Source organism: Balearica regulorum, chromosome 27, assembly GCF_011004875.1.
Source record: "Balearica regulorum gibbericeps isolate bBalReg1 chromosome 27, bBalReg1.pri, whole genome shotgun sequence".
NCBI lineage: Eukaryota > Metazoa > Chordata > Aves > Gruiformes > Gruidae > Balearica > Balearica regulorum.
In genome coordinates, this window is record NC_046210.1 from 2,030,086 (window position 1) to 2,042,896 (window position 12,811).

Here is a 12,811-nt window from a genome sequence, read left to right on the forward strand (position 1 = left end):
GGAGGGCGGGATGCCCCCGGGGGGGGGGAGGATGCCCCCGGGGGGGGGTGGGATGCCCCCGGGGGGGGGGAATGCCCCGGGGGGGGGGGGGATGCCCCCGGGGGTGGGTGGGATGCCCCCGGGGGGGGGGGGGAATGCCCCGGGGGGGGTGGGGATGCCCCGGGGGGGGTGGGATGCCCCGGGCACGGCCAGCGCTGAGCGGCGGGGCAGGGAGCTCCCAAACCAGGCGGTTGAACCCCGAGCAGCCCGTTTTGGAGTGTTTCGGTACCAGAATTGCCTGGTGCTGCTATCTGCCGGTGGGAAGTGGCCGTGCAGGGAGTGCATGGCCGTGGCCAGGACCAGCCTGTCCCACGCGTGCCCGGACACGGCGGGGGGGGGTGTGGGTTCGTGGTGGGCGTGCGGCTCCCGGCAGCGGTGCTGGGTGTGGAGCTGGCAGAGCCCCGGGCAGCCAGGCCCGGCCCGGCCTCGGCGTGGGCACCGCGACAGTGGCTGCCAGCAGAGGTTGGTTCGTGCGACTCGTGTGTAGACCCGTTACTGCGTGGCCCCTTCACCTTGTACTGGGAAAAACACGTCCCTTGGTAATAGTAATGTAAACTATTGGCTGCTGGCAAAGGACAGGAGCTCAGGGCAGTGTGGCAGAGCTGGAAACGTCCTCGCTAGTAAGGGAATTGTATGTACCTGCTGGCGCGGGACAGGGATCGATTCCCTCAGATTGCGTTAGCCTGAGCGAGGCTTTCCCTCGCGCAGAGATGGCTCTGGAGCTGCAGTTCTCTAACAGCGTTTGAACAACTCGAGGTGTCCAACCTTGGCGCTTGGGTTAGTGGTACCTGCTTTTCTACTTCAAGCTACACGCGTAGCTACACACGGCTTACTCTGCCTTCTGAACTGACACAGCAGCTTCAGTGACTTGAAGACAACTTCAGGTCCCAAGTGTCCTGCTTGGCTGGAGCGTCCCAGTCCCCACAGCAACAACTCGTTCAAGCTGTTTTCTTTTGCACTTCAAGAAATGCTGTCCACACCTACATCTTATCAAAATTTTCCTCCTGTCTGTGGCGGTGTTGCTTTGACGCAGTTTAGTGAGCTGGGCTGGCAGTTCACTGCTGTTTGCGTGTTTTAAAACAGGGAGACTTTTCCCTTGCACAACTCTTCCCGCTTACCTTGAATTCAGGAATTCCATCTCGCTATTTCCGTGCTTTAGCCATAACACAGAAATTCGTCGTGTTCTTTTATTTCTGCACACTAATCTCAGTGCGCAACACCGGTGAAATCTCGCACCGAACCACATTTGTACTCAGCTCTTTAGGGGGCAAACACTTTTCTAGACAAAGTGGGCTCTAGCAGACGTTAGGTCACAGTTCTGTTCAAATAACAGTATTATCAAAGGCACAAGGCTTCTGTTAACGTAGACAGGTAGCCAAAGGTGATTCTGTCTGTCAGCAAAGTTACACCTACTAGCAACGTCTATCCGTGCTACACCGAGACAGGAGTGACACTTCAGCAACGAGGGTATTTTATTGAAATAACATTTGTTCTCACTGACTAACCACCAGTTAATAGAAACACTCGGCATTGCATACTGGCTGTACGACCACGACAGGGGTGCAGGTACAGAACGGCGAGCACAGTACAACGGTAGCTGTTTCTGGATTGCAAGTCACATGTTTAAAGTGCCAATAACACCTTGAGATGACTGGCTTTTTTTTTTTTTTTTTGAGTCGGAGTGTTCTAAAGGCTGGCCGACCTCTAGAAAAGACATTTCATTCTACTTAGCACCAAGTCTAACTTTAATTTTACAGTAAATATAAATATACATATTTAAAATCCATAATATGAGTAATTTCTGAGCATTTACATAGGACAAAGTAAAAAAATTAACAAATGCTAAAAACAGCTTTTCAGTATCCTCCTCGAGAGTCTACCAAAAAACCAGTTGACACTGGAGCGCCTGAAGAATCATTTTGTAAAGCATGGTAAGTCTGAGAGCACTTGCTGATGTATAGTTCTGAGCCGGGTAGGGTTTAACCCAGTCCTACATCGGACTTGGGAAATGTCTGTGGGTCCCCACATGACCCAGTGGAATCCTTAAAATGCAAATCTCTGCCTCCTGTGCGGTGCCTGGAGGTGCCAACCTGCTGCAGCGCTGGCTGACAAAGGCTCAGGCAGTGGAATCTGTCCTCTTCACTGCTCTGCTCGTCCAGCAAGTTCTTAGGTCTTTCTGAGCAGTTCAGTTCAGCCACACCACTGAGGAGCGCTGGTCCTGCCTTGGCTGTGGCTATTCTCCTCGGTACAACTGTGACAGCGAAATACAACAGCTACACGGGTCATTCTGCGCACTGGTTATTAGCTAAACCATGCTAACTAGGATCAAGAGCTTGAGCTTGTAAACTCTGGCAGCAGGACAAGCGGCAAGCCCTGGATACGTGGGTATGTTCCTGCAGAGGATTTCAAACTGTAGAACAGGCTTTACTGGACTTCAGCCTAGCTCATCCTGCGCCCGGGCCTTTACGACAATGAAAAGCTGCCCTTCCTAAGGTTTAAGAGCACAAACACCTGATCAGTAACAGCACAGAGAGCAGCATCATTATTAACATATTTACAAGATAAGTTAAATGGGGGGAGTAGGGGATCCAGTACAAATGAGAAGCTGGTGCCACCCAGTCTTAGCCTGGCCTAGCTGCTAACAGAGGGAGAGGCCCCTGAGGGCTACTGACACCTTTTCGTGTAAAGCAGCCTCCTGGAAAACCTCCTGGAAAACCACTCTTTCCTGTTAAGGAGGTGCAGAGATGAAAGCTCTTCTCTCCTGGAGTTAGTCCTTGCTGGCTTCAGGCTAGACTCCGTTGGCACCGGCCTTGCTGCTCTGAGATGCTTCCATTTTAGTCTAGGTGTAAGGGAGAGTTTCAGGTTTTAGATAGTACCAACACAAATGCTTCTTAAAATTCAAAACCTTTTTTGAAGAAGGTATCTTCCCATTTAATCCAGTAAGCTGCTCTGGAGAGTAACAGTTGCCTAAGAATAAAGTTATTTGGGGTAAAGGAACATTCTCCTGTCGATGAAAGTCAGCTTGGACTCCCAAACTCACCTTAAGTGGGCATCCATGATGTATACATAAGCAGCTAAATTGAAATCAAATATTCAGAGAAAGAAAACAGGCAAAAGAAAAGGCAAGTCACTGTAGAAATGTTTTTACAGATACAAAATGGCTCGGAGCACTGCGGTGGTTCTGAGGGAAGGCCAGTCTGTCCTAGTGGTCCAAAGCAGATGATTAAGGAAGAGAATGAGGACAGGACACACTGGTAATTCCCCACGGTGCTCTGCTACCTCCCCCAGTTTGACTGGGGTCCCTCAGCCACATGTGCTACGCCTGTATTTAACAGCCCACGATGCAGTTCTCGTCCACGGTTTCTCCAGTCGTTCCTTGAACCGATCATTCCCAACACCTGTAGCATCAATTTCCAGTTTGTCAATAAGTCGTGTGAAGAACAATCTCCTTTGGAAAGCCTAAGAATTTTGAAAAGCTTACCTCTCGTGGGGGAGGCTTAACTGACACTTCTGAGACTGGCAATTTCTCTGCTGGCTGAGATACAAATTCTTCATTCTTTAAGAAAAAAGCAGCTTTAAGTCACAGAACCCTCTCGGAAAACAAAGCTCTAGTTAGACCCTGTACCCTCCCTTTTTTCTGAATAAGGCTGTTCCCTGCAATGTGTGTTTGTGAAAGCTGTGTGTTGGCATTTCCATTACTTCCCCTACGCAATTTAACAGAGCTATTTGGAAATATTTCTAGCAGTTGACACAATATTCTCCTTTAATTTCTGTTGCTGCTTTTATCAGGTTGGACTAATCTAAGGAATTCACTTCAGTCTTATGCTGAGAACCATATGCTCTGGCTTTCTTCCCCCAGATATTTTGGCTCTTTTTGTTCTGGACAACTCAGCCCCAGTTCACTAGGAGAGCTGAAAATGAGTCGCTTTTAACAGGCTTCTCTGAGCTAAATGTGTCTGGATTGAAATCTCTGTATTTATGCAAATAAAGCAACTTGGAAGCTTGCGAGTGCTCCTCTGCTGGAAGCCAGTAACAGGGTGTTGAACAACCAGCTGCTTCCAGCAACGGGACAAGGCGTGCCACAGCAGATCTCTGTACCCTTTCATTACCTCCTAAGTCAGAGGATGCAACTGTGAGGCACTCGGGCAAAAACACGTACACAACAGAAGAATATACATTGTGCTCTGTGCAATGGTGTCAAACATTGGTCTTTGTCTAGCTTTGGAGAGGTGGTTCACGCGCTCTTCCCAAAGGTTACAGCACTACGCGCTCGTTTTCCCACTTGTAGCCTGCTATTTTCTAACCTTTCTTCCCTGAACAATGGGGGCAGGATCCACCGGGGTCTCTTGATCTTCGGGGACGGATGTCATGATTTCAGCAGTTCCACCTCTCTATGGAAGAACATATAGTTCAGCACAGTTAGAACTTCAGTCCACTTGGAGGATCAAAGAACAAGATTCATGTCATTGTGCTTCATTTTTATAATGTGTAATGGTTAAACTATTAACCTGAAAGTTTCATTCAAACAACTCACCTTATTTTGCGGAACCGGGACAGATTGTGGCTTTACATCTATTAAGTACAAGGCACGGGAAAGCAGGAGCAGAGAAGGTGGAACATTCTCTTTTAAATGCAGATCCAGCCACTGTTAGAAGAAAACAGAAGGAAAAGTTATTTCATATTGGCTCTACGTCAGTAGTTATTTATATAGCACTCTTTGTCCTTAAAGATCTTAAGGCTATCTTCAGTTTGGCTAATATAGTTTTAAGTTACCACAAAGAGAAGAAATAGTTTTGAAGAGTTAAGAATACTGCATGGAATATGCACTAGGGAGGAAGCTTCCAGCTACTAGTGAGGTACCAGCATCACTACTGACAGCCGGCCAACAGTGAAAGCTAAGTACTTTGCATTATCTACAGCTTATCTGAAATGCAGCACCTACAGCGGTGTCTGTAATCTGTTTGAATGCCTATAAAAGACTAGCATTGGCTCTACTACAAGTCTTGGCTACTTTAGAAGCTTAAAACATATTCTGTCCCCCCCACACTTCATCTTGCTTCTATCTGGCTCTGATGTTACTTGGTTTTCTCTTTAGTGTAGGACATCATCTGGACACTTCATGCCTTAAAGCTCAGCTATGCAGGAGAGGATCCATCCAGGAATACTTGCATGAATTCTTGGTGAAACCGTGCCTGCTCTATCTGAACACTGCACACCACTGCCCTAGGAGAAACCCTGTCGAAGGCGGCCAGACCAGAGCGTACTTGCCTGTCTGAGCTGTTCCTTTAGTTGCTCCTCCGAGAGACCCAGTGATCGCATTCCTCTGGCTCTGCATGCACTCTGCAGTTCAGACACACTCAGGCCATGGACTCCTTCCTTGGCAATCATCTGAAATGGAAAGGAACGTTCCTACCTGGGCACAGAGTAACCAAAACCCTGATGTGCCTGATGAGCCCAAAGAAACCTCTGTTTAGGTAAACGTGCATAAAGCCATACAGATAGAAAGATCAGACAGAACTGACTCCGTAGATAATTCATCCTGTCCTTGAAAGCTGACAGTCTTCAGCTACAGAGGATGAAAAACTTCGATCCTGATTATTTTGTTTTTCCCCCCAAGTACTGGGAATTTCACTTTTACACGTGAACCTACAGGTTTGAAGAATTCACACAAAGGCAGGCGACTGTGAGAATTGTCAGCTTTAAAGCTGAACCTGTGGTTAGCTGCATGTGCCGTTCAGAGCTGGTCACCTCTTACTAGCAAGAAGTTTTCCGTTCTTTCCTCTGTGTCGTAATAGGATTCTTTACACCATGTCAAATTACAGTTCCTACACAGTCACAAAATGTAGGCTGGAAGGGACTTCTGGAGGTCCCCAGTCCAACCTCCTGTTCAAAAGAGATTAACTTAAAAGTTTCTTTACATGCCTCAGCCTTTTCCATTTATGCTTTGAGCCTCTCTGCGGATGGGGATTTCACAACCTCTGGACAACCATTGTTTACCCACTCACTGATTTTATTTTTTTTTTTCTTATCAAGTTGGAATTTCCCTTGCTGCAACTTACGACCATTACCTGTTGTCCGTTTACCATGCACCTGTAACTCTGGTTCCACTTTCTAAATAACCCCACTAGGCAGTTGAAAAGCAAGCAGATTCTCCCTTGGCCTTCTCCAGGCTACATAAATCCAGCCAATTCATAAACTAAACTCATACTGAATTGAGTTGGTTAAAATCTGGTGTTTCCATACAATATTTATTCCAGCATCGGAACCTCCCTATTTTACAAGTTAGTATGACTCCAGAATAAAAATATAAGGGTGTTTTAAACAGTGACACACTCATGAGATTCACCAAAGGCAGCAAGGCTGCAGGAAGATGAACTCTCATTCCGTTTTTTTCTGGAATCTCTCCCGGGGAGGGCCTGACTCCCATTGATATTAAAGTTCAATCCGAGGATGGAGTGTGGGCAGTGACACATGCCTTATGTAAAGCAGGCAGTGATTCAGAGGGCAGAACTTGAGATTGCGAAAAGCATGCATTCCACCAAAGCAGTCACATCTGTGCTATTTTAAACTTACTTCATCATCTGCCTTGATAGTTCTGAGTCTCAGCAGAAGTTGAAAGCGGAGCAGATTGTTGGTGCCAATGGGCTGCAGCTCAAGCAATTTGCAAAGAGCTACCAACTGTGGCCGTTCCAAGTGTTCCAGGGTCAGCTCATCCTCAAAGAGCTTGGAGAAACGTACGATCTCCTGGGTGCTGGGCTGATGGCCGGTGTGCCGAATCTAAACAAAGCAGAGGCATCAGGGCCAAAAGCCAAACCTAACCAGAATCAGTTTGTGAATCCTCTTCCCACTCCGAGGAAGAATCCCCTCCTGTTTCTCACACCGGTGTTCCTGTCTCCGGGTGGAAGCAGAATGATGTAGTTAAAAGGCCAAAGTGAAACCATGTTTTTGAGTGACCACTTAAAGGATTTCACAGGGTAAGACTTTCATTCTTGTTCCAGGATGGAAATGCTTGTCTGTGCAGATCGCCCTGACAGATGAGGTCAAAAGCCAGAGTCAGTGGGACATCAGCTGCAAGAGCGCATCCAGTTAACAGTAACGCCTGACAGGACAGTTCCGCGCTGTCAAACCTCTCTGCAACCTCTGTTCAAACCCCATTCTCTGCCCAAAACAGCAGCACTAACGCTGGCATAAGTACTATTGCTGCCATCCCCAGCACAGCCCATTTTACCTGGTGCACATAAGAAGAGAACTGTTTTCCTTGTCCTGTATCTGCTTTGTTCCTTTTGGCCATCTCTGCAATGGTCTCCCGCAGGAACTTTGCTAACTCCAGCTTTGCGTTTAACTTCTTTTTCTGCTTTTCTTCCTTTATTTAGGAAATAAAACGTAATTAGAAATTCCTTGAAAATCAGAAGGGGGGGATTCTGGAAAAGAGATGAAACAAGACTTCAGTACTGAAAGCAAATAGGCTTTGGTTGCTGTAGAAAATTGCTGTGCACTTCCCCCACTGATCCCTGCCTACAGTACGGTCTTCAAATTCTGCCGTCCTGTGTAGGAATAAGCAAGCAACGTCTGACCTAGACGTGTGCGTGACGCTGACACTCATTTACAGCAGCAGGCAGGAAACAACAGTTCTTTATGCAGTTGTACAGACGTTCTAACGAGCTGCAGTACAGAGCCTATGGCTTCACAAAGGACATGTACCTTTTTTGACTCCGTCTCAAACGTCGAGGGCAGCATTTCAGGAAAGAGTTTCAAGAATACAGGTAACAGAAATTCCATGAAGGGGACAATGACAAACACCAGGAAGGGAACCAGCCGGAAGAGATCTGCGCAAGTTCTCAGCAACTGTATGGAGAAGAGCACAGCAGAAATTATTATTCAGCCAGACAAGAGAGAAGCGTGGCAACCGAGCGGTTAAACGTCTTGCATCACAGTAAGCCTCTTAATGCATCGTTTTAGCAAGGTGTTCATGTATATGCACTTACCCTTCGTCTCTCCCTCCTAGTGAGGACCTGACCATGTAAGAGCCTCCACACCATCCTGGCAGCCACCTTAGTGTCGATCCAAAGCAAGTGGAATCCATTGTAATAATGTTTCAGTTCATCCACAATTTTTTGGCGTAAAGACTTTTTTCCCCCGGCAGTCTCTACAACTTGTTTTGCTGGACTTTTAGCAGGCTTGGTACCCTGGTTTACAGTACTTCGGTGGGGCGGAGGTTCGTCTCGGAGGTCCTGACGCAAGAAGGCGGACGTGTGAAACGTTCGCACGGCTTTAGCTGGTGAGTGAGGTAGGCCAGTGACCAACCGTGCGCAGCGCAGCCATGGCTGGTTTTCAGAGTCTCTTACGCAAGTCCGGTTTGAATGAGAATCCACTAGTTGGACAAAAGCAACTGCTGAAGAGTATGGAGGGTTGGAGTGCGCAAGAAGATGGGAGCCTCTGAAACTGGAGAGGTATTTAAGACAGGAATAGTGCATTGAGGCGAAGGTACCTACGTGTTACACACAAATTCGTGTTCTTAGTGCCAAAATTAATCTTGTGAAATTGATCTTGTGGCTGCCTCAGTATCTGAGATTCCCATCCTTCAGCAACAGTTGAAACACTGAAAACTCATCCCTTGTTAACAACTTTTCTCTTGCGGGAGAGTAACCCAAGACCTCAGACTGCCTCTCGGGAGCCCTTCTACCAATTCCATCGGCTAAAACTTGCCAGTCGCGAACAAAATAAAAACCAAAGCCCCTTCTCGTCTCACCGAGCGTTATACAGATCTCTGTATTTCCTGCCCCTTCCCTCCCCCAGCAGCGTCAGCTGGAAAGGACAGGCTGCACACTGGTGAGAGACAAGCGGTTAAATAGCCTGATCTCTTTTATAAGAGAGCTAAGACCTCACAGACTGCTATGCATTACGGCAACTGCTGAAATCCTTTACTATTAGCGAAATCAACCTTTGCTCTTCTCACGTTTAGCCAGGTAATCTTTCGTAGGAGTTTGTGGAAGTACTCTGGTTCAAAGCATTGATATTACACTGGATTTGTGCACTAGCAAACATCGGAACCGCACCAGTCACCTTCAATAAATCGCTAAAGACAACCGTTGTCGTGCCAGGGAGCCTCCTTGCTCCCTTAGGCGTGATTATGCTCGGCCCGTTTCACCTCCAATCCGGTACAGGAACGCTACGGCACCGAGCGCCTGGAAAAATCAACCCCCGTCTTACCTCGACCTGGCTACTGCAAGGAGCATGTTACAGCCGCGGTGCCACGGAGTCATCGGCTCTGGCGGGGCGCGGGCGGCGGGACCCTCATCTCCAACGGCGGGGGCGAGCGGCCGGGGAGCCTCGGGGAGCTGCGGCCCTCTGCCGCGGGGCAAGGCCCAGGCAGGACCCGCCAGGCCTCTGGCACATCACATCAATCGCATCACATCATCACGTTACATCATCGCCTTCCGCCCGCACCCTGGGTGTGAAGGGAAACGTGAGCGCGGGAGGGGGCTGCGGGACGGCTCGCCCCGGGCTGGCAGGGGGACAGGGCCCGCCGGGTGACCAGGCCGCACCGGTGCCAGCACCCGGCGGTTCCGCCGGTCCCGTTACCCCCCATCACCGGGCCGGATCCCGGCGCCCCGGTCCCTCCCACCCCCCCGGGCCGTCCCGAGCCCGCTGTCCCCCCCCAGAGCCGGTCCCGCCGGTCCCGCTGCCCCCGGTGCCCCCGGTGCCCCTGCCCCGCCTCCCCCCCCCCTCACCGCTAGCCCCGCTCCCCGCCAGGGACCCGGCCGCGGCCCGAGTCCTCCCGGGCTGTCCCATCGCTCCCTGCCCGCGGCGCTCTAGCCCGGCGAGCGGCGCTCTATGGTTCCCACTCCATCACGCCATGGCGTTGCGTCATGGCCCCTTTGGCGGGAGCCAATGGGAACGTAGGGTTGCCGCCTTGCCGGAAGCCACCCAATGGGAGCGGGGCGGGGCTTGACCCGAGGTGCCCTCAGGAAGAGCCGCTCATTGGCTGTGAGGGGGGTGGCGGTGACCCGCGAGAAGGCGGGCCTTGCCGGGTGATGTCACGGGACGGTGCGTGACGCCATCGCGAGGCGGTGGGTCTGAGTGTGACGTAAGGGAGAGCGAGGAGGTGGCGCCCTCGGGATCGGCCTGGGGAGACGAGAGCCAGCGACCGGGGCGGCCTCTGGGCCTGAGGCCGGTGGCGGGGCCTGCGGCGGGGCCTTCTCCTCGGCCCGGTGCCCGGGGCAGGCCCCGGGGTGGCAGCGGCCTGGGGACCCGCCCGGGGACCCGCCTTTCTCCCGCTCTTCATGTCACTTCTCGTTAGTTTTGTCGCAGGCCGCCCCAGCGCACTCCCGGGATCGGCAGCGCTCCTGCCCGAGCGGTGATGCCGGAGGAGGTGTGCCAGTGGTGTATCGTCACCTCTGCCTTTTCGTTGTTCATTTAGCACCTGGAGAGCCAGGGAGACACCGGGAGCCATGCACGGAGATGGGCTCCTGGCTGGAAGGGACTCTCCGGTTCTGCTCTCTGCGCCTGCTGCATTCGCTCAAGTCCTGGCGAAATGTAGGAGAGCTTGTTAAGCAGTTACCTCACACGCTGACATCGTTTTGTTGTCGGCCGTGGCAGAAGTTTCCTGGTGTGCTTATGGGGTTTTCAGTAACCTACCGTAGCTAGCCCACGCTGTCCAGCAAAATGTTGACGGTATCCCGTTGTTTGTTTTTATGGAACAAAAATTTACTTTTATGTGAAAAGTTCCCGTTTCAGGGACTGCAGGTTGCATCTGTGTAGAGAGCAGAACATGTTCTGAGCAGCTGCGTGTACAGCTTTGCTTGGAATTAGGTGTCAGGAGGAAGTCTCAAGCCCTGACGTGTTTGACACAAATACTGTGGGTCTGGGATCTGATGAAACACGCCGGCAGCTGGAGAAACGCTCTCGGTAGGTGACAGGAGACTCGGTCTCTTGAAATGTCTTCCGCGTTTGAGAGGCGTGGGGGAAAAATGTTTTATTGCCCGCAATGAAAAAGGTTTGTAACCCTTTGGCAACTTCACTAACAGGTGCCTACACAGATGAACAGTATTTAAAAAAGTAGAAAATAAAATTGGGAAAGATGGGTAAGAAAAAGGACACAAAGCTCCCAAGCTCTGCCACCAGAGCTCTCGGCACATTGCTGTTTTCCATTGGTTGGAAAGCACGCTTCCCATAAAGGGCTGGTCTTCAAGTCCTTTAAATTCTGAAAAAAACTAACCCCACCATTTATCCAAATACTTTTTTAATGTCAAAAACATTTTGGCATTGTTAATACAGCCCATGTAAACAGTACAATTCAGTTCCTGTGTGCTTTGTTCTGCTGAACCATACCCCCCGGGATCACAGAAGAGGGTTTTGTTTTGTTTTTTTTCCCCTTGGAGAGGCTCTTGCTTGAGGAAGTGACAGAATAGGAAACTAAAACTAGACGAGTAGGCAAACACAAACTCCCGTCCTCTGAACCCAGCTCAAGGTGTCCTTTGTTCATCTCACTAGAGGGGGAGCCCTGCGTTACTGTACCAGCGCTCCAGTGTTCCAGACCTTGGGAACGCTGGTTTTGTCTTCAATTGTGAGTTCGTGAGACAGCTTCTAAGATGATGCAGGCCAGAGTCTGTTGAATGTGCTTATTTACCTTCTAGTTTTCATGGTGTTCAGAACTGTGATTTAAACATATTTACATTAGATCTTCCAAGACTTTTTCCTGCATGACCGAGGGCTAGACACTCCTGTTTTTAAAGGAGACTGGTACATGGATGCTCCCTTGCTGTGCTAAGTGCTGGAAAAGTCACTGAAGCGGCGCGGGGCCAGAGCCCCTCCTGTACGCTGCCCGCTTGAAGCCCTGCTAGAGACCTGAAGCTTCTGCGCTGCTGTTCAGAGCCCCCTTAGCAACGCCACCCCTTCTTTTTGGGAACCATGCCGGGCACAGATCGATCGTCCAGGAACAGGCTTCGGTGCTGAACTGTTCTGAAACACGCAGGCAGCATGGTTTGGGGCACGGCTTCTGGAAGCAATTAGTGTGCTGTATTTAAAGGGGAACATTCTTTAGGGAGAACACAGCACCTCTTTGATTGTTCAAGAATATTGTTTTCTCTTACATTCGGCTTCAGGGTTATTGTGAAGCACTCGAGTGTGTGGCGTGTAAGGAATGCTGAGGTCTGTTACTGATGGAGCTGCGGTCGCTCGCTGGCTGGAACCGCGCGCGATGATCTCCTGGAGCTGGAAACGTGGAGTCTGGCGGTGAGGTCGCACGGTTTCCTCAGCACAGGCTGAGGGGCGATCCTCGTGCAGATCGCTAATTACTGTGACTGCGTGTTCTTATGGTAGCGGGTTATATCTTGTAGTCCCTGCACAGGGTGAGCAAAATGGTGTGTTGTGTTTCCCTTATTCCTCATGCTGTGCTCGCCACACATCCAGCCTTCCGCAGGGGCTGAGAAAGGTGAAGCCGCTGTCGCGGCGCTTCCCTCATCTGCGCTCAGCTTTAGCTCTGCTTGCGGTGTCCCAACCAACAGATCATTTCTGGTAAAAATTGTCAGGAGCAGGAAGAAGTAATGCGAAAGACAAGTGAACAAGAGAAAAAATGGAGGAAAAACTGTGATTCCTGTCGGAACGTGCATTAGTTGGCAAAAGGAATCAGAAGAAGAATATATTCTCATCCCTTGACTACCTCAGCTGCAGGAACGTCAGGACCGCCCCCCCCCCCCCCGTAGTAATATTAACCTTAATGTTAATGTTTAATATTAAAGCATTTAGAGTTTACAGAAGGGAGGAGAAGAGA

General features: G+C 50.1%; 1 protein-coding gene across 1 annotated transcript; it reads right to left on the minus strand.

Annotated features, from left to right (window-relative positions):
* Positions 1 to 1,766: 1,766 nt before the first annotated feature.
* LETM2 (leucine zipper and EF-hand containing transmembrane protein 2) lies at positions 1,767 to 9,894 on the minus strand. The gene is made up of 11 exons (XM_075736458.1): positions 9,771 to 9,894; positions 9,250 to 9,487; positions 8,025 to 8,481; positions 7,741 to 7,884; positions 7,268 to 7,402; positions 6,613 to 6,816; positions 5,308 to 5,427; positions 4,574 to 4,684; positions 4,344 to 4,430; positions 3,521 to 3,595; positions 1,767 to 2,878 (listed from the first exon to the last, which is right to left on the minus strand). The coding sequence occupies exons 2-11, from the start codon at positions 9,300 to 9,302 to the stop codon at positions 2,828 to 2,830; spliced, it is 1,437 nt and encodes a 478-aa protein (XP_075592573.1). The 5' UTR covers positions 9,303 to 9,487; positions 9,771 to 9,894; the 3' UTR covers positions 1,767 to 2,827.
* Positions 9,895 to 12,811: the final 2,917 nt, after the last annotated feature.